This window comes from Chenopodium album, chromosome 4, assembly GCF_948465745.1.
Source record: "Chenopodium album chromosome 4, dcCheAlbu1.1, whole genome shotgun sequence".
In the NCBI taxonomy this organism is placed as follows: domain Eukaryota; kingdom Viridiplantae; phylum Streptophyta; class Magnoliopsida; order Caryophyllales; family Amaranthaceae; genus Chenopodium; species Chenopodium album.
In genome coordinates this window covers 711826-737393 of record NC_137837.1, presented here as the reverse complement: position 1 = coordinate 737393, position 25568 = coordinate 711826, and the positions used below count along the sequence as shown (strand labels likewise).

At 35.0% G+C, this 25568-nt stretch overlaps 4 protein-coding genes across 5 annotated transcripts; 3 read left to right on the top strand and 1 right to left on the bottom strand.

The window, feature by feature from the left end:
- The first annotated feature begins 76 nt into the window (after positions 1-76).
- Positions 77-4018, top strand: LOC145628386 (zinc finger CCCH domain-containing protein 14-like). The gene is made up of 3 exons (XM_081680678.1): positions 77-350; positions 697-757; positions 3057-4018. Exons 1-3 carry the CDS (start codon positions 269-271, stop codon positions 3811-3813), a joined length of 900 nt encoding a protein of 299 aa, XP_081536804.1. The 5' UTR covers positions 77-268; the 3' UTR covers positions 3814-4018.
- Positions 4019-4960: 942 nt separating this feature from the next.
- On the top strand, positions 4961-5908 carry LOC145626195 (polygalacturonase inhibitor 1-like). The gene is made up of 2 exons (XM_081678625.1): positions 4961-5095; positions 5438-5908. The coding sequence occupies exons 1-2, from the start codon at positions 4961-4963 to the stop codon at positions 5906-5908; spliced, it is 606 nt and encodes a 201-aa protein (XP_081534751.1).
- Positions 5909-11162: 5254 nt separating this feature from the next.
- On the top strand, positions 11163-15784 carry LOC145626233 (delta(12)-fatty-acid desaturase FAD2-like). Its single transcript, XM_081678662.1, has 2 exons — positions 11163-11323; positions 14524-15784. Exon 2 carries the CDS (start codon positions 14547-14549, stop codon positions 15714-15716), a length of 1170 nt encoding a protein of 389 aa, XP_081534788.1. The 5' UTR covers positions 11163-11323; positions 14524-14546; the 3' UTR covers positions 15717-15784.
- A 156-nt stretch (positions 15785-15940) lies between these two features.
- LOC145626232 (putative pentatricopeptide repeat-containing protein At3g18840) lies at positions 15941-25568 on the bottom strand. Of its 2 annotated transcripts, XM_081678660.1 has the most exons (5): positions 23009-25568; positions 22209-22320; positions 18092-18188; positions 16934-17280; positions 15941-16048 (listed from the first exon to the last, which is right to left on the bottom strand). In XM_081678660.1, the coding sequence occupies exon 1, from the start codon at positions 25394-25396 to the stop codon at positions 23327-23329; it is 2070 nt and encodes a 689-aa protein (XP_081534786.1). In that variant the 5' UTR covers positions 25397-25568; the 3' UTR covers positions 15941-16048; positions 16934-17280; positions 18092-18188; positions 22209-22320; positions 23009-23326. The 2 variants fall into 2 exon arrangements, with proteins under 2 accessions (XP_081534786.1, XP_081534787.1); XM_081678661.1 differs by lacking the exon at positions 18092-18188 and having other exon boundaries at positions 22206-22320.

Here is a 25568-nt window from a genome sequence, read left to right as displayed (position 1 = left end):
CTCCTCTCGAATTTCCAGGTGTCATTAAAATAAATCATATTAAACCGAAATAAATCTCACATCCACCTAATCTTTTTCGTTTCTTTTCACTTTCTCTCTCCAAACACCCGCCCTCTCACTTTCTCTCTCCTCTCTTTTCGCTAGGGTTTTCTCTTTCGCCTACTCCACTCTTCTTCTTCCCCAATTTTCAATCAATTTCTTTCCTCAAATTAGGGTTTTCTTTAGGTTTAGGTTTAAGTAGTTCAATTTCTTCTTCTTTCGTTCGACAATGGATTTCGGTGGTCCTCGCAAAAGAGGTAGACATGAAGGTTCACTTAATGGCAATGGCGGCTTCAAGAAATCTCGTCCAGGTTTGTTGAATTTTCTTCCTATAAATTACCTTTATTTCAAATTAATTGTGTATTCTAGGGTTTTTATGAAGTTTTAGTGATGATTTGGAGTTTGGACTTGTTTGCTGCGATTTGCTCACTCAATTGTAGATTTGCGCGATTTTAGGACATTTTCTAGGGTTTTAGTTCGTAGATTTGTTGTAAGCTAATCTGCGAAATCTTCTAAAATTTTAGCGAGTGAAAGAATTGAATAAAAATCGAAATCTATATTAAAAAAAAGATTGGTAGGAAAAGGTGAAAAACAGTGGAGATTGAAGAATGAATTAATACAACTCACTGAAAAAAAGTAATTAATGTTCTTCAACAGAATCGGAGTCCTTCCAATCTGGTGTAGGAAGCAAATCGAAGCCTTGCACAAAGTTTTTCAGGTTCAAATCTCAATACTTATTTAAAACAATTCTACATATAATGCAAATCTTACATTCAACAATATGCTATATAGATTAATAATGTTATTTTACACAATTTATGTTGGTAATATATTGACTAATAAATTCAGCATCCAAAGTTGTGATACAGGTCTTATTCTATATCATCATATAATCACAGTAAACAGAGACTTTGATGATATTGATAACTAATGTTCGATACACTGGGTAATCTACTGGAAGATATATGGAATTATGTGTAAAATCTAATTTCCGAGCTTGAACTTTGGCTTCAAACTTTTACTCAAAATATGTTCAGTGAAAGATTGTATCAGAATTAAGAAAAAAGATTCGGAATAACTTTATGAAGGAGTATATATTTTGAGAGGGAGTAGTGGTCAAAGTGGACTCTCGGAAAGTGTGAGGGTCTTTGATTATGAGATGGAGGGAGTTTAAGCTTTGAAAGTGATGCAACTCAGTCTCAGACTAATTAATTGGTATTTAAGTTTTTGGTACAGGTCCATACTCTTCATTCAAATTACAATAAATCGATACTCTTGATGGAAATTCAAATTCTTAATTCATTGGAGTACTTACTGCAATTTCTGAGATGAAATAAGTTTCAACAAGCCTAAATAGTCTGAGAAGAAGCAGATTTATGAAGTGCTGAAATTAATCATATAATGTGATGGAAATTATTAATTCATTGGAGTACTCACTGCAATTTTGAGACTAAATAAGTTTCAACAAGGCTAAATATCCCGAGAAGAAGCAGTTTCATGAAGTGCTGAATTTAATCATATAATCTGACATCTGATTATTTAATTTTCTGCATTTTGCTGTGTGGTGTTGAGACTGATAGAAGGGGGGTGGGTGTTTGAGTGGTACCATTTACATATGAACATGATGGGCAGGGTGGCCTAATTTCACAATCAGGTTCTTGTATTGTGTGATGCATATTGTGTGAGATTTGTTTTATCCTGTTTGTTTGTGTCAATACTTTTTTAGTTGTTCAATTTTGATTTTTGGCACTATTCACCCTCTTCAATTTGACATCATTTACTAATCACATAATTAAAAAATACCTATGTTGGGTCTCGTTTGATTTGTGTCGATATGTAATGTTAAGTCATAATTTTTATAATGTTTACAATTACACAATTAGTGTATTTCTAGCTCCGGCAGGAATGATATGCATAGACTAGTTTAATTATTATCTGCAACCATGCTGTCCTGGTGCTCTTCCTGAGTATCTAACTCTTTTGTTTCTTAATTAATTGTGTAGAAGATTGGACCACTATGTTAATGTGATGTGAAAGTGCTCAAAACTGATAGAATGTCCATAGGTATGTTTGAAATGACCATTGATTGTGAATCAAGGGGGAGATAGGATGGAATAAATTTTTTTTTGGTTAATGGACGTATGATTTATTGATTTGTAAACTTGTTGTGGAACTAGATTTTATTTTTTCCTTGTATTATTTTAGGTCCTTGTTTTGATCAGACTCGCTGTTGCTAGGTTCTTTCATTACGTCCTACGAGTTGTCAAGCTCAAAGTCTGTTAGAGTTCTTGCTTTTCAGATGCAAGTTTGAGATATTTGTGATGCATTGCAGAGGCTTTCCTTCCTCACTTGCTACTTTGATCGATCTTTTTATATTTGGGTTGTTGTCTCTTGTTATTTTGATTTTGGGATTTTGTACCTATGCTAGCCACTATTGCTTAGAAATTTTTTAAGTTGGAAAACACTTGGCTTTGTTTAGCTGTGATTTGGTGTCGGATGTGGTTAAATGTGCTTTGGATCTAGGTTTATGGGAAGTGAAGAACATTTTTCCCAAGATTATGGTTTTGATGTTATTCTTTTTTATCACGAGGCTATATGTCAGAGCCTTAATAATCAGTGTCTCATACTTGACATATGATATCTTTGTGGGTGTAGACTGTGGGGTGGAGAGTTGGGGTGAACTGGTGAAGGTATTGGGGTTCAAATTGTTTGTGTATGTGGGTTTTATTATGGGTTTGATTTTGTACATCATTGGCTTCCTAGGTTACGCTTTTCTTTAGTTTCTGGGTTTGTGTTGTGTTTTATTTGTTGCTGACTGCTCACAGTGGCTTGTATAAATGAAGTTTCCTCATCAGTTGTATACGGGAAAAGTTAATCTCCTTGTTATTTCTTATCATCCTGTCTGTCCCAATTTTGTTCTATAAAATAAAACTTAGATTTGAAGATGTTTTAGCTTTGTTTTCACCCCATCTTTTTATATTTAAAAATAATCTGAACCCAATTTGTCTCTTTTGCAGTACGTCAGGCTGTCCATTTGGTGAGGGGTGCCACTTCTTGCACCATGTCCCGGGTGGATTCAAGGCTGTTTCCCAGATGTTGAACCTTGGTGGTGCACCAGTTCCTCCACCCAGGAATGTTGCCCCATCATACTCTGATGGTCCAGCTACACCATCAGGCAAGACCAAGATTTGCACCAAATTTAATTCTCCAGAAGGTTGTAAATATGGAGACAAGTGTCACTTTGCTCATGGAGAACGACAGCTTGGAAGGCCATCCATTCCATCATATGAAGATCCACGGGGCATGGGATACATGTCAGGTAGGATGGGAGGCAGGATGGAACCTCCACCACCTGGTATTGGTGCTGCTGCAAACTTTGGAGAGTCTTCTACAGCCAAACTCAGCATTGATGCTGCTCTTGCTGGAGCAGTCATAGGTAAAAGTGGGATAAATTCAAAGCAAATATGCCGTGTCACTGGGGTGAAGCTTTCAATAAGAGACCATGAGACTGATTCTAACAAAAGGAATATTCAACTCGAGGGCACCTTTGATCAAATCAAGCAGGCCTCTTCCATGGTTGAGGAGCTCATACGGAATGTCAAGGCAGCTTCTGGCGGCCCCCCTGTCAGGCAGTCAACAGGACATGGTGCACCTGGTGGTGGTAGCAATTTCAAGACAAGGCTTTGTGAAAACTTCACCAAGGGGTCGTGCACTTTTGGGGACAGGTGCCATTTTGCTCATGGAGCTGATGAAATGCGTAAATCTGCAATATAATCCTTAGCTCCTCACTTGTTCCTTTTCACCCTATTTAATTTGGGGTTTTTGTATGTCCGTCTTGCATGTTTAGGCTGTGGATGTGGGTTGTTTTAGTACTGTGGTACAGAGACAATATGACTATCAGAGGCTGTAGGGTTTTTTTCATTTGTACGTTTATAATCTTACATTTAATTAGTTTTGTTAAATTTCTTTTATTTTGATAGTTGGGGTGTTTTTGTGGGTTGGTTACATCCTAAAGCAGCTTGTGGATCTTGTGATTGTCTTAAAAGTAGTAGTACTCTGCTTTGTCTTACGGCTTTCACCTCTCGAATCGTAACGTTTATATTATTCCTTATTATGAGTGACCAAAATCGTCTGGTAATTGTGAGTTAGCTATTGAACTAATCAATCATCTGTTGTGCAGGACTACAGCAGGATGGGTTGTTTTTTAAGTACGAGCCTCTTAAGATGACGAGTTTTTGTTAGTTGTGTCATACAGTACCCTTGATGATAAACCCAAAACTTCAACTTTTATTAATACTCTGTATTAAATAATACACTGACATGATCCAACCCAACAATGACCTAGCTATGGAGTACAAGAACCTTGATTGGACCAATAAAGGCAATAATGACTCAATCTTGCTGATTATATAGATTCCAAAATCAATTAATCTTCACAGAGAGTTGATTATATATGTTCACACTATACATACAAAAAACATAATATAGTCATATTATTCAACTTGTGATAGATGAAAGAAATCAAAGTGAAGATGAAATATTGTAGCCTCTTGTTGATGGTCTTATTGATTAATTCCCAACATGAATCAGTAGAAGGAGCATCATGCCACCCAAACGATACAAAGGTGCTAATACAAATAAAAGATCACTTTAACAACGTGTACCCCTTCTCAGGATGGAACGGCGATGACTGCTGTAACTGGATGTTGTTAGTTGCAACGACGAAAGCAATGGCCGAATTACCGGGTTTCATCTATCTGGACTTATTGATTTTCAAATTGCTAATAATGTCTCCGGTTTAATCCCGCCTTCTATTGGTGACCTTCCATTCCTCGAGACGCTCGGGTTTGATTACTTGCCAAACCTGACGGGTTCCATTCCATCCACCATCGTTAACCTTACTAATCTCGCCGATATTACAATGGATAATGTTAACCTCAGTGGTCCTATTCCTGAATTTTTAAGCCAGATTAAGACTCTTCAATCCATTCAGCTTGTTGCGTGCGGCTTCGAAGGCACTATTCCTTCCTCTTTGTCGCTCCTTCCCAACCTTCAAGTACTCATTCTTAGCGGGTATGTGTCTTTTATTTGTTTTTTTTCATTTTATTAGTGAATCCGTTAATACATCCATTTACTATGTCCGTTTCTTATTATTTGTAACAAATAATTTTTTATGTTTTACAAAATCAATATTTTTGGTTACAAATAATAAGAAAATGAGGTATTGTATATTTATTTCATTCAGTTAAAAGAAAAACACTACAAGTTTGTACATACTTGTATTGCCTTGCATAAAACAAAATGGTATACGTACTTGTATAATGTATATTATTTGTTCATTTGTAACACGATATCATGATTTATCAATTTAACGGTGTTGATGTGTACATTATTTCAGACTCAAGCTAAGTGGTTCAATAAAAGTTTTGGATCATTTAAAAGTAGGCTTTCAATATTAAGACTTGACACAAATGGGTTATCTGGTCCAATCCCAAGGTCGTTAGGTCAAGCAAATATTAGCCAGTTAGAATTATCCCTCAACCAATTTACAAGTGATGCATCTTTTTTGTTCACAAGTGATAAACCAATGGAGCGAGTCATCCTAAGGCAAAATCTTTTCAAGTTTAATTTCAGCTATGTTGACCTACCTTGGACGCTAAACTATATTGACATGTCTTACAACCAGCTCTATGGATCTCTTCCTAAACGACTCGGACAACTGAGACAACTAAGATATGTCAATTTTTGCAACAACGAGCTATGTGGTAAGTTTCCCAAAGGCCGACGTCTAAAGCAATTTAGCCCTGATGGTTTTACCAATAACAAGTGCCTTTGTGATGCACCTGGATTACCTCCATGCAAGAAGTAGCTGCCCTAGTCTATTTTGTGTGTACCGTGCACTCTTAATTCGTGACTTTACTTGCTCTCAATTAAAAGCTCGTTTATTTGGTCATTTGTGTGTACCGTGCACTTTTTTAAGTCTTTGTTGCTGGTTTTATGTATTGCACATTTGCACTATCGCTTGATAGTTGATATGCCTCACTACTCAAGCTTCCTAATTAATATAGTTTTTTGCCTTTTGTGTCATAATTCAATTACTCAGTTCAGTACTGTTTCGGCAAAAAATGAGCTAACCGGGCCTCAAAGGGGTGTCTGAGAACCTCGATATTGGACCTTGAATGGACCTGCAAAATGAACCCCAAGCCTCGGGGGTGGACCCCGGGGCAGAGCCTCCGACACCCAAGTTAGTAGCCAATTAAACAATGCATATATTGAGAGGAGTTTAGGGGAGAGAGTGGAGGAGTATGGTCATCTTAGATGCTAAGAGTGACCTCCCTTTACCTTATGCCCTTTGAGGGGTATTTATAGTACTACATGAGTGGGTTTGTGAGCCCTAAAAGTACATATGTGGGCCGTTGAAGGCCATACTGATGCATTTGATTTATTTGGGACCTTTTTATGCTCTTTGGGCTTATATGGGTAGAATTACCCAAGACTAAAATGGGTACAAGTACTTTGTCACATTTACATCTTTTTTAAATTAAACCTTTTGTAAAATATAATTTGGACCAAACCCTCTATGAATTGAGGCTTTGTATATGATACCTAATAACCACATTTCTTTTGTCAATTCAATGTGTCGATGAGAATAAAATATTGAGGGAAATTTTTTAAAGATACATAAAATATCACAAGTATGAGTATTGCAATAATAATTACTTATATTCAGAAGCTTGTAGTCTCTTATATCTACCATGAAATTGCATTGCATGTAATTCAAAATCTGTAGGACAAGTCCTCATGATGAGTTAATTGTGTACTAAAAGGTACTCCGTAATAATAAAAAAAATGTAAACACTCCAATTTAAACCAATCAAGGGGATTATGTTATACAATCTCACAGATAATGTATACGAAGTTTATAAAATGGAGTTTTACACTAAGGCCTCATTTGGTTAAATTGCAAATAATTAAGCTTTTAATATATTTGAAATTGTTTTTAACATGTATAATAAAATCACGCATGTGTAATAAATGTTATATTTTATTTATTTATTTACACTATTAGCTCATTTTATACCGTCATAAATTCATAGCTTCTCTACGTCCTCGGCATGGAGGCCCATAATACGCCCATTGATTATCACAAATATGGACATATGGTTTTTCAACTCTTGGTACATGCTAATATTGCTATGTGCTTTTGTGTGAATTAATGTAACGGTCTTATAGCTATTCTTAGGAGAAAATGTTTACAACATTGTAACAAAGCAAATGCAATCTTTTTTTTTTTATAAACGTGTGAATTAAAGTACTATTCCGTACGGGATTTATATATAGTTATTACTCGTAATTTTTTTTTGTAGAGTAATGATAAATGCAGTCCTTAAAACTGCAAATAAACCTTTAATATATTTGAAATTGTTTTTAAAACGTATAACAAAATCACGCATAAATTGTATAATAAATATTATATTTTATTTCTTTATTTACACTATTAAGAAAGTGTTCGGCAAAATATAGCTGTGAAGGTAGCTGTAGCTGTAGAGGTAGCTGTTAGCTGTGTAGGTAACTGCTAGCTGTCAACAAGATGTTAGTTGTGAAAATAAATAATTTAGATATGAGTGTTCGGTAAAATAGCGGTTGACTAACTGTTACATATAAAATTCAATATTTTATTTTTAAAACTATAGATTAAATTTTCAACAGATACCTCAAAAGCTACCTCTAATTTCAAAAGCTAATTTATCTAACTTTTCATAAAAGCTACCTCCACCACTAAAAGCTATCATAACCACTACTTTGTCAAATACTCACATTTTTTGTTAAGTAGTGGTTTGACTTAAAGCTACCTAAAAGCTACTTAAAAGCTAGCGCCGAACACGCCCTAACTTATTATATTCTTTAAAGTTGTCTATTTTATTTTCCTCTCTTTTAAATCTACCTAAATTTCCAAACGACAAAACTCAAAGGTAGTACTCTGTACATTATTGAAGAGTACCAACACTTAATTTCACGTTATTAATTACGAGTACTTATATACATTTCAACCATAGCTTTTAATTACAATGACACTGATCAATTTGTAATTTTCCTTCGAAATTCTACCAATTTGTTTGAAAAACACAACACTACACATTATTATTATTAGCATATTGTCAAGTACGGTTGTATAAATTGCGTGCGTAATATGTTTAAATAGAGAGGAAGATTATTGAGATTTGAGAAAGACTTGTAATAAATTCAAATGAAATTGATAGCTGTTGTTGCTTAAGTTAATTGGTTCTAAATTTCTGGGCTTACACGAAACTTATCAACAACTTGGATTAAGAAATAGTTTCATTTGGCCCATTTATCCAACGAAACACAAAATTATGGAATTTAATTTTCATTTCTTTAGCATGAGAAATAGAAAATGACATAGCAACCGATAAAGCTACATATTATATATTACGTAATATTATTGATTTGTTACAATGTATATATAGAATATTAGAACCTTAAATAACGCAAAATATGTTTTAATTAATAAGAACTCGTCGTAATAAGAACTCACCCTAATATAATATGAAGAAGATGTGCTTCAATTCGTAGTAAATTATAACAAAGTCGTCTTGACAAAATAGTTTATTGTAATGAAATTATATACGTAGTATGATACACTTCCACCATTTCTTAATACATGCAGCAATAATTTTGAGAAAATACAAGTTTATCAATATGATAAACAAAATTTGTTTATTAAATAGCAAAATTGTAAATAAATCAACAACTTTTTAGTAATATGGGTCCCACTGTTGTTGATATATTTACGAAAATGTCATGATGACTGGGCATTTATGTTGTTTTATTTACCATTTTGTCATTTGATAAACAAATTTTGTTTATCAAATTGATAAACAGGGGCTTCCTCAATAATTTTAGACTTCGCCACTGTATGTCAAACTGACGTGTAGTATGACAAAGTACGATATATACCAAAAAAAGTATAAATTTCTCATGTCTCATTAACAACGATAGAAAGGCCAAATTAGACAAGGCACAATGGTTGAGGGAAGTCAGTCGCAAGACTAGTAAGTTCATGTGTGGATTCCAATTTAGGCAGCCACATGCAAAAGATGCAACAATTTCTCTTGACGAGTGTTTGGTTTTGTTCAAGTCTTCTATTAAACCTATGCCATGCAACCACTTATATTTTTCAGAAGTAAACAAGTAATGTGAGCATTAATCTCCTATGAATTAAATCATCATTAATATTGTGTTTATTAACTTAATTTGCACAGTTGTCGATACCCCAGTATAATAATAATCGAGGACCATTAAATATTGACTTCCACTATTAGAGCATCCACAATGGTGGTGCAACATTCACAATGGTGGTGCATAAGGACAATTGTCTATACCCCCAGTCTCCCAATAATAATCAAGGACGTACAATATTGACTTTCACTATTTAACATTCCCAAAATAAACAAGCAATGGAAAATTCAATGTGCTAACCCACAAGGCCACAATAGATTTTTGTGACCAAAGATTATATAAATCAATTTTGGGCTCAACTATGGCTTCAACCATCAGTTTAAACTATATATTGAACTAATGTATGGTTGGTGCACCCGGGTATACCATGCGCATGGTGCACCCGGAAAGAACATTAGGTATATTTACAAGAACATGGGCGAAAAAAAGAGCATTATAGATATTTATAAAGAACGTGAGCATAATATGTTCTTTAAATTTGATTAATATGTTCTTTGAGTTTGAACTATATGTTCTTTACATTATACAATATGTTCTTTAATGTATGTACATTAAAAAAAAAAAAAAAACCAATCACCCGAGTAACTAGAAAAAAGAATATGTTCTTTGCTGTATTATCATGTTCTTTTTGTAAAGACTTTATGTTATTTGGTTAGAGGTGATCAAAGTTAGACCGACCCGGCTTGATTTTGGACGGGTTTTGGGCAAAAAAAATTCACCCCCTAATTCGGTCGGACCCGGCCCGTAAATTTAAATTTTTGGGCGGGTTTGGGATTGCGTTATTATGCATTTTAGTTGATTTTTTATACTCAACACGAAAAGCCCGCACGGCCGGACCATTTTGGGCAGGTTTGGGCACAAAAACTTCAGCCCAAAAAACTTGGCCCGACTCGAGAAGTGAGCTGATTTTTTAACCTTGGCCCGGTCCGCCTAATGATCACCTATATCTTTGTCAAACACGAACATGTTCTTTTTTGTCAAATATAATGTTCTTTTTCAAACACGTTTAACCACCCAAATAACCATGAAAAATAACATGTTCTTTTTGTAAAGACTTTATGTTCTTTGTAATGTCATGTTCTTGTCAAACACAAACATGTTCTTTTTCAAAGACTAGCATGTTCTTTTTTTTCCCATGTTCTTTAAAATATGTCTAATGTTCTTTTCGGGTGCACCATGCACATGGTGCACCCGGGTGCACTATACTATTTTCAATATTGAACGAGTTGATTATTTAACATATATATACGTTATGGGTTCAAATTTTATTTACCCCTTCTTTCAAGCAGAATATTTAGTGCTCGTTATGAAGAGACACATGCTACTTTCACACTTTAAACCCAACGAACCCTCTGATAAAAAGTTTATATAGAGAGTATGTAAACCAATTCCAGGCTTCAACCAACAATGAAGACTTGTATTTAGGAAAATGCTATACATAGCCCTAAGGGCTACATATAAGCATTTAATTTACTCTTAAAAATAGTTTAAATTTAGAAAATCATGACAAAAACACACTAATTACACCGATTTGCGCGTGTTTTTGTCATGAATTCCTAACTTTATACATTTTCCAAGAGTAAATTCAATGCTTATATATAGCCCTAAGGGCTATGTATAGCATTACCCTTGTATTTATTAGGTTATTTATTTATTTTTTTAATTTTTTTTTTTTTTGACAAGGACTTGTATTTATTAGTTGAATACAATATATATTTGTGATTTGTAATGTCATTTTGCCAATTTGAGCCAAATACATTAACAGTCGTATAAAGTTATTGTGATTTTTACTTAAAAAATTGATCCTTACTTAATTGGAGTGATATTTAAAGGGCCCACCTACCTCCCATATGAAGGGGCTTAGTTATTTTACGGAATTGGGAAGGTCACTATATATATGTGCAAATGCTTGGGCATCCTTTCGTACTACTATCATTTTTTACCTTCAAATATAACATTTCTAAAAATAAAAGCAAAGAAGAAGAAACTCTCATCTTGGGTTGATACTTTTGTTACAAAACAGGTATGATGTTTTATATATTTTCGTATTTTCCTCATAAATTAGCGCATTTTATTCATTATATATTCATTTATGTTCTTTTTTATAAAATTTTTTTTTAAGTTCATCATATCATCTTTAGATCTTGATGTTTTATAATATTCACCTTAAGCTTGGAAGTTTTTAATGTCACTATTTTGGAATTTGAATTTGTTGAAACCATAAGTTCTCAAGAAGAGCAACTGGGGGACTCCCTAAGTTCCTTGTATCTTTTTATTATAACTCCAATTCTTTCATTATTTCTTCTTCTAATTTATAAGGAAACATCTTACTTAGTTATAATTTATACCCGAAGAGAAAAGTATGAGAGAATGAGTGTATATTACTCTGTACCAATTACATCACAGGTCCGATTTATATTATATTTTCGAATGTAAGTTTACACCTTCTTATGTCTGATCTATATTATAATTTCGAATGTAATTTTACACCCTCTTATATATTCTCTTATAAGTATAAGATTACATCATTAAATTAACACAATCTATATGTGACAATGCATTTTTGTAAAAAATTTTTGACAATCATTATCAAACAGTGTTTTTGATCATATAAAATTTACTTATATTGGAAATTTTCGATTTTCTTCCTACGTAAAGATTAATAACAATACTTCCAAACAAAGAGTAACAAAAATAACCAAACTTATAGTATTAAAAAAAAAAGATGCAGAGATAGAAAGGAAACTCTTGCGTTAATACATGGACAACGTAACTAACGATCTAACATAATAATTTCATAGGTTAATTTTTTTAATTAATTTACTTTTAATTATTTTTAAATTTCGTTTTTTGTAATATATTGTACAATCTTTTACCAAAATTGTAGAAATATCTAAACTAGAAAAAGAGTTGCATGTAGAATTAGTCTATCCTAGTATCTAGTAAGAAAATAGACGAGTTTTTTTTTTGGTGTTTAGAGAGCCACAAGGGCTGGGGTGAGAATCGATCCCATGATCTCCTGGAATCGGGAAGGGAGCTCTAACCACTTGAGCTATCCTTCACTCTCAGAAAATAGACGAGTTGAATGGGTAGCTAATTTGATTTTATTTGTTAGTTCGAGTCTCTTGCCTAAATATTTGTAACACGTCTTTCTTTAATTTCACTCTATTGAATAATAAAAGTCTAAAATCTAATTAATAGTTGAATGGTATCCTTGGACAAGTTTTCTCCTTACCCTATTGTTAAGATAAAAACAAGAAACATTAACGAAATCAACAAATTAAACAAGAGAGAGCTATTTTGAGGAAGAGTACAAATTACAAAATAGTCGAGCCCATATAATATAACATACGTGTATATTATAAGTTTTCCGTGATGATAGTTTGAAGAGGGTGCCAATTCAAGGCATATTCTAACACCTTTAATAATAAACGCTTTTGAAAAAAAAAATTTAAGAGTGAAATAATAAACGCCTTTGGTGTGATTAAAACTTTTGTTTTTATTAGCATGGTTGACGTGATGTCTAAAAGTGTTGTTATAATCGTGTGACCAAAAAATAAGGTGGCATAGTCAAGTTCTAACACCTTAATACTATAGAATTTGTATTTTTTATTTTATTTTTTAATTTTTTATTCTTAATATCTTATGCCAACTACTAGTTAGATTCCAAATATTTTAATAAAGAATAGGATCCAATTATCACATATGGTCCTCTTATAACAAATTGAATTGCCGTGAAATGGTCTAACCTATATTTATTTTGACTAGTAAGAATCTTGTTTAAAAGTTCAACCTTCAATTAACATTAACCCAATGTTGTGATACATATTATGTTATTTATTTCTTCCCAATTTAATCTTATTTGAGTCACAAAGGAAGACTAAAAACAATAATAAGAGAGTAAATTGTGCATGTTATTCATGCAATAATCGGGGTAGGTATCGCTTGGGCCTAAAAACAAATACTAGAGTAATTGAAAATGATACTTAAATAAGGCAAAAGCTAATGAACGCCTCCGGGGCGTTAGATAAGAGAATTAAAGTGCAAATATTAGAGTAAAATTAACATTAATTACACCGAACGACGCGTGATTTTGTCATGAATTCCAAACTTAATACCATTTCAACCTATATAATTTATCCTTATCTAACGCCCCGGGACGCTCGTTAGCAAGATCGCTTAAATAAACATAAATTGATGAGTTAATAAATGGATCCAATGCTACATAATAAATGTGAGTTTGGTAGTTGGACTTTATATACAGGTTACTTAGTTGTACTTGTGTCATGGAAGAGGCCTTTCTTAGAGCAAGTTTAGCCCCAAGTCTTAAGACTTGAATGTGACATCATTTTTGGTGGTCCCTATTGAAAATGATGTCATCAAATTCTTGTTAAGACTCACTAAGACTTACACAAATTTATCACTTTAGCCCTAAAACTTAAATATTTGACATATTATATGTAGAAAAGTGTAAAAAAAAAGGGATAATAAGAATAAAAATGAAGTGGGTGAAGTGGGTCCCAATCTCAAGTCTTAAGTTGAGTCTTGAAATTTCAAGACTCAACTTGAGACTTGCTTGAGATTTTTGAAGAAAAATGGGAAAAGTCTTAAGTATAAATCTTAAGACTCAAAATGATGATGTCACCCCAAGTCTTAAGACTTGGGGCTAAACTTGCTCTTAGGATTGGTGTTTTTGAAGCATTAGTCAAACATGCAGGAGGAAATTAATTACGAGTAATTGTTTTCGATTTATGTCCAACTAGTACCTGTCCTGGGCGATGCCCCGAGTTCTCTCCGCAATATACATTCTTATGTTTAAAAATCATCTTTTTAGTGTACCCGTATGATATTGTATTAACTACGCTGTAATACAATACTCCATAACCCTTTTTTTTTGAGGGGATACAATACTCCATACCTTGTATATTGGAGTATTGGACTAACAAAATGCAAAAATATATTACGAATTAAACGAATGAGATTTTGATTTCGTAAAACTAATATGACCTAGATTATAGAAACAACAGTTATTTATAATAATTTCAAAGTATGAAGCACTTGTATTTGTGAGTTTTAGTTTCTTCAAGTGTACTTTGAACATGTTTTAAGTGACCTTTTTTTTTTAAACATGTTTTAAGTGACCTTAACTTTTCTTTTTAACACAATAATCAACGGAAATTAAAGCTTAAACGTTGTAATCTCGCTATGTTTATGTCCATGCAGTTGGAAGATTTTGAAGAGTAGCAATGGGTTCAGGTGGGCAAAGGAAAACCACAAGCATAAAGTCGCGAGAAGGAGAAAGAAACGGAGGAGGCAGAGTAGCTATTCGCCGTGCCCCAAACTCGAAACCACCCTTCACACTAGGCCAACTTAAGCAAGCCATCCCACCACATTGTTTCCAACGTTCCCTCTTAAAATCGTTCACCTGTCTAGTGTATGATATTACACTAGCCTGCCTTTTCTACTTCATTGCCTCTCATGTTATTCCAACTCTAGCTTATCCTCTGCCTTTGTTGGGCTGGCCGATATATTGGGCCGTACAAGGCTGCATTCTCACAGGTGTTTGGGTCGTAGCCCATGAATGTGGACACCATGCTTTTAGTGACTACCAATGGGTTGATGATACCGTGGGCCTAATCTTTCATTCCTTCCTTTTGGTCCCATACTTTTCTTGGAAGTATAGCCACCGTCGCCACCACTCGAACACCGGTTCGTTGGATAGGGATGAAGTGTTTGTGCCCAAGCCTAAGTCTCAAATCTCATGGTACTCCAAATACATGAACAGCCCACCGGGCCGTATGGTTTCACTTATAGTCACATTAGCATTGGGTTGGCCCTTGTACTTGCTCTTCAATGCATCCGGTCGCCCTTATGACCGGTTCGCTTGCCATTTTGACCCAAGTGGGCCCATTTTTTCGACCAGGGAGAGGACTCAAGTTTTTCTATCTGATTTGGGTGTACTAGGGGTGATGTTTCTCCTATACAAGGTTGCTATGACTAAAGGTCTAGTTTGGTTGATTTACATGTACGGCGTCCCACTTTTGGTTGTCAACGGCTTCCTTGTCACCATAACTTACCTCCAGCATACGCACCCGGCGTTACCCCACTATGACTCATCGGAGTGGGATTGGCTGAAGGGGGCATTGTCAACTATGGATCGCGACTATGGGGTGTTAAACAAGGTTTTCCATAATATAACAGATACTCATGTTGCTCATCATTTGTTCTCTACTATGCCTCACTACCATGCAATGGAAGCAACCAAAGCAATCAAGCCTATTCTTGGGGACTATTACCAGTTTGATGGGACACCGTTCTACAAAGCATTATGGAGGGAGGCTAAGGAGTGTTTGTATGTCGAGCCAGACGATGATTCGCAGCAGAAAGGTGTATACTGGTACAAAAATCGGTTCTGACATTCTAATTCAGGTCCCGAACTGTTATGTTATGAACTAAGTGATAAGTTATGGAAAAAATTGTATTCGTACTTGTTAGTAGTAACTTGTTAGACTGTACTATTACTTGTAGTAACTAGGAATCCCAAGTGTTTCCCTCATTCCCTGTATTAGATTTTCAGGCACTAAATATCTCAGTTGTTCTGTTGGATATAAAACGAAACTATTATCTCTGTATCTCATCATACTCTCATCATCATCTCGAGTGTGAACTCTGTTCGTTGAATTTCTTACTAAGCTGCTGCTACACCTCCATTGGCAGAGATTTCCTGCTATCGCCAGTAACATTATACCTGCAAATTACAGGAATTATTATTCTGGCAAAAAGTATCATTGCAATAAACAGGATCTACAGATTCTACATCAAAATCGTATAAATATTGTACATTGATTTCTAGGGTTTAGGCTTTTTATTAGAGTGGCTACGACTGATAAGTAGCAGCCACTGTTTATTTTCTATGGGTATAATCAATCAATCAAAGCCTTAATCCCATGATAAGCCACCATTTGATTAAGACAACTTTTACATATATCATTATACCCATAGAAATCTCACTGAAAAAAATTCTCAAAAGCAAATCGTACCAAACAGGTAACAAGCAGCATCTTGAAGATTTATAACATAGTTATGGCGGCAAACATCAAAGAGAAACAAGAATACTACTTAACCGTAGAAACTAAAGATTTATGTAAGTTATCTTATGCAAAGTATATCATAAACAATAACTATACCACATCCTGACATCCCTCCAACATTAGCAATATCAGTCTAACAATACCACCACTGCCATAATTAAACTCTGAATGACATAACATAAACACAAATTAAGATGAGTGAAAATGAACCTGACTACATTATCAAAAACTACAAATAAAATCTGCTAAGGATCTATTCATGTCTGAACTCAAGAGCTTGACATGCATGTAGGTGTGAGAGCAGTGGCTAAACCCCCACTTGAATACACAAAAACCACGGCTTACATCATCGTCATTGAAGTAGGTGTCCCCTTACCATTAAAAAAAGTGAGAAAAGTACAACATATTTCAGCATGTGGGGAAAAATAGAAGAAAATGAATAAGACCTCTACACCTTATGCCCAAAATCTCTTCACATATAACTCCATCTTATAATATATAAATTTAAACTTACTATCAAAAGGTATTCATCGAATAATTACCGTAGCTTTGTTATCCAAGAGCCAGAGCAGACACAAACTCCAGTCAAATCACATGGTTGCTAAGACAGTTGGGGGTGATCTTTGGCACCTCCAACTTCTTTTTCTAGGCATGGTAACTCCTATGTGCACCCAGGGCATTGCATGCCAGTACTGTATGACATGTTACACAGTCTTCATTGGTGAAATTACTCATCCTAGTTTGTAAATCTCCTTCGGGTGGCTTTCACTACATCAAAATATCAGTCTTACACAAAAACCACGTCTCTCCAGCATGAGCCTTTGAGATGGTAGTTTGCAACACAGCAGAAATTTGCCCATTCAACAGCAGTTATGCTGATTGGTAGAACCTGTGCCACAAAGCATCTATGTTATTTCAGTTATCATCAAAGGAATAGTTATACTTATTAGACCCAAAATATTTCTCAGGATGCAAGATTTCAATCATTTCATTCTAAAACAACGAAAAGCACTGATTTATGTCTGACCATGGTAAGTTAAACATATTTAATGTCAATAGCTTGGTTGCTAGATTATTGGCTACTTTAATAAAACAAACAATTAAACAGCATGTATTGATCAATATGTAATGTAGTTTAAGGAATTATAGGAAAAAGTAAAGCCTAGTGAAAATAGCTATGAACTTGGCTTGTCTGAAATAAAGGATTACAGCTTCTAGAGTCATCTAGGAGAGGAGAGTAATAGAATAGCAAGATGAATGATTTCTCACTAATTTACTATAACTTTTTGCAACGGTGAAACTGAGGGACAAGGAATGGATAAGATATAGTTGTCTGTTTCATAAATTGAACCCGTATTTGGCTCTAGAAAGAAACTGGGAAGAGGAGTTAGAAAGATTGAGGTGCTGCTCAAGCAAGAATCGGGAATTAAATGACGATATGATGAGTTTGAGTTGAAAAAGAATCATGGATTGTTTCTGTTTGAGAATATATTATCTAAGTATCTAACTATCCACCAACACCCTCTAGTGGTGGTTGAGAGAGGATGAAGTTCAAGTTCTCTCAAGTCTCAACAGTAATACTTAGGAAGGGATAAAACTACTGAAGAAGCTTAATTAGTATCATAAGATTATGAAATTACTATAAACACAATAACACAAAGGAGAAAAAAAATGAGAAATGAAAAGCAAAATACACCTACCGAAACTAAGGACATGTAGAAAAAATATTGGCGACGTAATTATAAAATGGCCCTCTTAACAATGAGAATTCATTAGCTTTAGCTATGTAGGATGCACCTGAAAGGAGTTTAATCAACTTTTAAAATAGGAATTTGGTTAGCATCCAGACAGTTTTAAAAAAATAAAAAAATTGTGTTTTCCTACTACAACTGATGCAAAATATATGCAGAACAATTTATTTATCTAGCATGCCCAAAATGCTGTAGCTCAGTAGGTAACCATATAGCACTAAGCAAATGAAAGAGACTGAGCATTTAGTTGTACTAAATGTCAAAGAACAATATGAACACTTTGAGTAAAACAGAGTGGGCAGGAGCCCTCCCATTGCTCCCTTCAACGAAGCCACTTAAGATCATAAATAGTTTTTGGTAAAGGTCAAGAACTAAGGCAAAGCTAAGAACTCTTGCAGCAGAGCTCAATGCTAAGTTGCCAACATAGTAACATTGTTCATCTTAGGAAACAATAAGTAACAAAATTCGCTTTTGTATGACGTTTATTCTGGTTACATGGAAATCTAACAGGATTTTAGATAGTTGTCTCTTCTACATTCAGTATTATAATTAATTAATTTAGGTTTCAACCTGATATGATTTACAATCTATCATTTTTTAGATCAGATTCCGATAGAATCATCTCGTTATGATTCTGTAGACAGATATCAACTCACCCATCTGTAAGGAATAAGCCAGTAACAAAGACAAAGAAGAGAAAAAGGAAAATGAAACTAACCACACTGTTTGTCATATAAACTGTAAATAAAACTGTTTTCCTGTTCACAATCAAAAGTTTAATAGTTGAGGCTAAAAGCAATTACTATTTACTAATGTGTGCAATTGTGATTATCAGCAACTAAGTATTGGCTAGGGTTCTTCTGTGCTACCTTTTTTGTCATAATCATCCTTGTCAGTCAAACTTTGTCATGTAATTGTGATGGATAATACGGACCACAATTCTAGTGCACTCAGTGTACATTAATTTGTGCTGTTACTATGGCTAGTGTCCACTTGAAGAAGATTAAAAAGATTAAACCACTGCTAAACTAATAGACTTGTGAAAAGGTTGAACTTAGATACAATGCTTGATTTGACATAGGGTAATTTAAGAGGCAGGCCAAGCAAATTCATTAAAGGTTGTCGTTAACAGCTTAAATATCAGGCAAGCTTCTTTTCAAACTATGAAACTGATTGTTTACCCTTAAAGTATAATGTATCACGATCCTCAGGTTGTGAACATACAGATAATTTAAGGCATTATGTATGAAAAAAATGAAAAAAGGGAATAAAAATAAAATGAGATAAATAATAGAAGAACAAATGGTTGTAAATTTCCCGGTACACAAAGTTTAAGTGAATCTGAGTGCAACACCTAATTAGCCATTTAATGAATCTGGAATATGATACTACCTCCGGTTCTTATTATGTGCAACAAAGGGGTATTATTTGTGAGACATAAAATTTTCCTTTGTTGCACATAAAAAGAAAAGGAGGTAGTAATTAGCTTAAAACGAGTACTATATACTAATATGACTCTGACCTTTGCTGTCATTTCCTACACAAAACTGAATACTGAATTATGAAAATGGGCCTTTAGTCAAACAAAATAGAATCATGATTTGTTACTTAAAAAGCATATCTCCTATAAGGCTATGATCTTCTAAATTTAAAAAACATTAAATGTCCTCCAATGTGAATCGTGATAGGGTAGATTATTCATGATTCTAGAAATCTCCCTGGTATGTTTCCATAATTAACAAAAGGCTTATCTGGCAGAGGCGTCCAATAGTGTGAAACCGAGCCATCTATAAACAGGGCCTTCCCACTTCTCATTAACTCACCAATAGCCATTCCATCCTCAATGAAACTCATTCTATCAGTTTTTAGAGCCCTTCTCTTCATCACCATGGCATCCCCCAATCACCCTAGCCAATCTGAGCATGGTGTCCATGGCACAACTCTTGCACCAACCTCTGATGGTCTTGGTGCAGTTGATATTAACCTCTCTCTGTCCCTCTCTATCAACTCAAGTAGCACCTTGCCTTCTCGCCAAAATCAGGCCAATCCTGTGATTGATCAACAGTCCTCCCATCATCATCTGGATGGAGCAAGGACTAGGAGATCAAACTTTAACATACCTTTTGGTCTCCATGCGCATAGCCCATCTGATTCCTATCCTTTACAACCTCGAAACAATGTAAACTTGAATTTTTTTGTGGGAAACAGTTCTTCCTTCAATATCAACCTCCTGAACAACAACCCCATTTCTCAATTTGCAAGCAATAGTCCTTCTGCAGGCTCATCAAGTACTCCCCCAATTATAAACATCTTCAATCCGGCATCTTCACATGTCCAGCAGCCATTTTTAAATCTAGGCCCGAACCAAGAACCCATACTGAATAGATATTCAGAAATAAATGGTAGCCCCCGGTTCGCAAGACTTCATTCACAATATGCTTCTCCCATTGTTGCTACAGGAAGTGGAAACACTCGAGGTACGTATGTTACAAACTCTGAGCAAGAGATTCCTACTGCTATTTCATACCTAAGACAGAATATAGTCAGTTTGTCCACTCATCATGGACAACCATCCAACCTATGCCAAAGAATTCTTGATCAAAGTCGCATCACTTCTCAACATACAATGGGTTTAAGTTTATTCAATCGACCATTTAGATACCGTGGTGAGAAGTACAATCCTGTTCCTTCTTTCCCAAGTTCAATACTGAACTCACCCAACCACCAAAATCCGATCCTTGTTGATGGAAATGGCACACTCCATTTTAATTCATTTAATCCTCAACCAAATCCAACTTTTCCTGAAATTCACTCTGCATCAGTAGAAGTGGTAGGACAAGCTTCTGAACCTAATAACAACAACGCAACAGCTGAACCTGCATATCAAGCAAGAAGAACTTCAATGTATAGGAGTCATCCCTACAAAAAGTATGGCCCGTACACTTGCCCTAAGTGTCATGTTGTTTTTGAGAATGGAAATAGGTATTCAGCACATACTCAGATTCATTACAAGGATGAGACACCTGATGAGCGGAAGAAACGTCGTGAAAGTAAGATCAGGAAGAGGGAAATGCACTTAGCAAATTCTGCTGATGGTATCACTGTGATGCCTGGGTCTCTTCAGCAGGGGGAAGAGCCAATACTGACTGGTTCTGGTCAGCCAAGATGTGTGACTGGTTCTGCTACTATGGTTATCAAGAAGGAGGTTGACTGATTGTATCCCTATGTATTAGCATTTTATAGTGGCAGCTCTATCAGGAATCGTGTTTTATATTTTATATGCCATTAGGAATTGTGTTTTAAATTTTATGTGTCTAGAACAAGGTTCAGTTCTGTTTTCCGTTATAAAACTGTAACCAAGGGTTCAGTTCGTTTACCGTTATAGTACTGTAACCAAGGTTCAGTTCGTTTTCCGTTATAAACTTTAAAATTTATATATATCTATATATGCTGCAAACTGCATAATCGTACAACATAAAACGTTATAACAAATTCTTGAATATCTAACCCCTTGTTTCCAGTGTGTCAATATTTTCTTCTTGGAGAGTAATAAATGTGTTCAATTGGTGGGTATTACAGCGTATAAAAGCAAAATTAAATGAATGTATACCAATCAAATTGTGAGCTATAATTATAGGACAAAGGATTCCGCACCATTAAACAACTAAAAATTGGTTTTCCTCAGTTTTCTTGGGATGGTGAGGCCAAAATAAACATAATACTCCCATGAATAGCCATAACTATGATTAAAAGGTATCAACTATTTATTAGACAAAATATATATATATATATATATATATATATATCGGACTCTTTCATTTACCTCACGTATCCGTGTCGACACGACTCGTGTCGGACACCGACACCGACACTTGGACACTTCATTTTTAACTAAAAACACAACTTTTTTCAAGAAAATGGGCGAGTCCGGTGCTTGGACACCCGTGTCTAATTTGACACTTCATCCGAGTCCAAGTAACATAGTATATATATATATATTGCATACTCATTTATAACAACCAAAACTCAAACAAATCTTCATGTAGGGTAAAGAAAAACATACTACTTTAGATGTTCAAACTTCTCCAAGGAGCATGGTTGTAGATCTTCTTACACCGAAGCTTGTGCAAATCAGTCAGCCTATATCACAGTTGTGTGGCTCAGACCAAAAGGTATAACTGCAATATTATTGTTCACACTTATGTTAGGAGAATACTCTTCCAAATTGGTGATAACAAAATATAAATATCAACATTAGAAACAAGATCAAAAATAATATTTTAATTTAGGGACATTTAATTGGAAGCCATCAAGTAAAGAGTAAAACATAATTATTATCAAACTAAAATATTGAACTTTACTTACATCATCTTCAATTACAACCATTAGTCAACAAATAAGGAAAAGGCTCATGTTGTAACTAAATTGTGTACTGAGAACATAAGTGTGAACTATAATATTGAAACAGGTATAAACATAACAAGCCAGTTTAATTGAAAAGAATATTATATTCCAAACAATTACTTTTAAGATATTTCCTATGTTTAGCATGTGAGAAAGAGAAAAATAAATATGTAGACGTAATCTAATATCCTTGAAGATGAAAGAGATGTCTCTAGTTTGAAGGGGGGGGGGAAAGAAAGAAAAAAAAAAGTGTCACACTGTCCACCATATACCATATCTTCCTCCTTTCCTCCACTCTAGCTCTCCTCACCCCCTCTTTTGAATCAAACAGATATTGAAACTTGAAATCTAAAAACGATTTCAGTTCAAAATTATTCAGCTGAACCAAATCCAACCTAAATTAGCAAGAATTAAATAAGGAAAATGTATGGAGTATGCGAGAGATAAAAGTATAAAACTAACCTGCCCAAAAAATAAGGCACTTTTGTTAATCATTAAGACTTCCCGACCTTCCCTCACCCTCCTCACCCCACCCCCACTCAACAGCTGCAGAGTAATTCAAACAAACTTGCATACTGAATATCCATTAGATAAAGCCATACTTGGGTTCCTTCCCCTTCTTATTAAATATCTTCACAAAGTTGAAACCCATAATTTGATTTCTCAGTTTATGAAGAATCTACTACTGTCAAGCACAATTAGTTCAAATTCTTTCAGAAGCGAATACTATAAGGTCACAGCAGACATCTTCATGACATAGTTCCCAGGAATCAATTCATTTTATCTACAAGCAGATCTTTCGACCAAGGCAAGGTGGTTAATTTCTGCTACTAAACATGCAAGCAAAGAGTAGATTGCATCGGATTTCAAGTGAGATGTGTCACCAGAAGTAAAGACAGTAACACCTTTCTCCAGATGTATCCAACTGCATCCTACAAGCTTCTTGATCACCTTCCCTTTCATCTTCTTCCTAATCCTCCCTACCTCATCCCAATCCCCCTCTGAAGCATATACATTAGCCAATTGCACATAACGAGACCCATTTTCACCCTCAATTCTCAACAGCTTTTCCTCTGTTTCTCTGGCCAGATTTAAATTCCCGCTTATCCTACAAGCATTTAAAAAAGCACCCAATAAAACAGCATCTGGTTCAAAAGGAATTTCTTCCATTAAGGCAGCCGCCTTGTCCAGTTTATGAGCCCTTCCATAGAGATCAATCATACAAGCATAGTGATCAACTTCTCGTTGTATACCATAATCTCTTTCCATGGCATCAAAATGCTTTTCACCTGATTCCACCAAGCCAGCATGCCGACAAGTTGATAAAAGAGCCACAAAAGTTGCAGCATTTGGTCTAATATTTCTCTCGCACATCTCCTTGAACAACTTAATGGCCTCACTTTCTTGCCCATGATTAGCATAACCAGCAATCATCACATTATAAAGGACTGAATCCTTCTCTTTGACTCCTGAGAAAATTCTCTCAGCAGATGTTATGTGGCCACATTTTGAGTACATGTCAATCATTGAACTCTGAAGTTTATTATCTAATTTCATACCAATCCTTAGTATGTAAGAATGAATCTGCTTACCAGGATGCAAGGAGGCTTGTATAGCACATGCACCAAGTAGAGTCATCAATATCAAAACATCTGGAATATTTACTTCTTTAGCTAGAAACTCTGATAAAAGTTCAAATGCTGCTTCACAACAATGTGATTTCACATACCCTGAAAACAAAGCAGTCCAAACTATAGAGTTCTTCTCACGCAATGTGTCAAAAAGCCTTCGTGCTTCCACCATGTTGCCTATTGATGAGTATCCCACAATCATCGAAGTGATTGAAAAGGCGTTCCCCATGCTAAATGCTGTATAGGCAGATTTAGCATAATCCATATTACCACACTTGCAATAAACATCTACAATACCACTGCTGATAAAAGAATTCTCAATAAATCCAGCCTTCAAAACATGTGCATGGACTTCCTTCCCAAGATTAAGGCTCCTTGTACCCGAGCAGGCACCTAAGATGCTAGCAAAGGTATGGTTATTCAATCTGATCCCATTTTCCATCATGCAAATGAATAATCTCAATGCCTTCTCATGAAGATCGTTCTGAACAAAACCGGAAATAATCGTGTTCCACGATATAGTGTCATTCAACTCAGCCTCGTGCCAAAAGATATCCAAGGCCAAATCCAACTTATTTTCCCTGCAACAAGCAGCTACTATAGCATTCTTAGATACCGAATCCAATCCACCACGACAATCATTAAAAACCCGAATTGCTTCTTGAAAACACCCACATTTAGAATACATGTCAATAAGTGAACTACAAGAAAATCCACTATGATCATTCCCACTTTTCACCATATATGAATGCAACTGCATTCCTAGAGACGCGAAAGATAACTTAGCAACCAAGTTAAGCATAGTAGTGATAGTAAACTCATCAATGTTTCTACCACTACCACCATTAACTTGAGATGATTGCATCTCAACAAAGAGTCTAAGAGCTTGATCACTCGATTCGTGCTCGGGTTTATCATCAGCATTAACATACCCAGATAGCATAGAGTTGTAAGTCACTAAATCCTTGTATGGGGAAGACTTAAAAAGGAGTTCAGCTGTCTTTATGTCTTGATTCTTCAAGTGGGCAGCAATAATAGTGTTCCAAGTGAATACATTTCTTTCAGGCATTTCGTCGAACAGTTTATGGGCATACCGCAAAAACCCATGTTTTGCATAACAATGGATGAGATTGTTGAATGTGAAGATGCTGGATTGTAAGCCGGATTTGATGGCTTGAGAATGAAACAATTGAAGCTCTTTTACAGATTTGAGCAGCATTTAAAGGCACAGAAAATTTTATCAAGCAAATATGAGTAGTTTCTATTTTTGGCAATACTAAGACAACTACAGTATTGCTGCCTAAAGTAATCGTTAAATAATCCTCTTTCCTTTGAAAAAAGGAAAAAAATACTCCGTAAGTAATCTTCAAGTAACAAAATCTAAAATATCA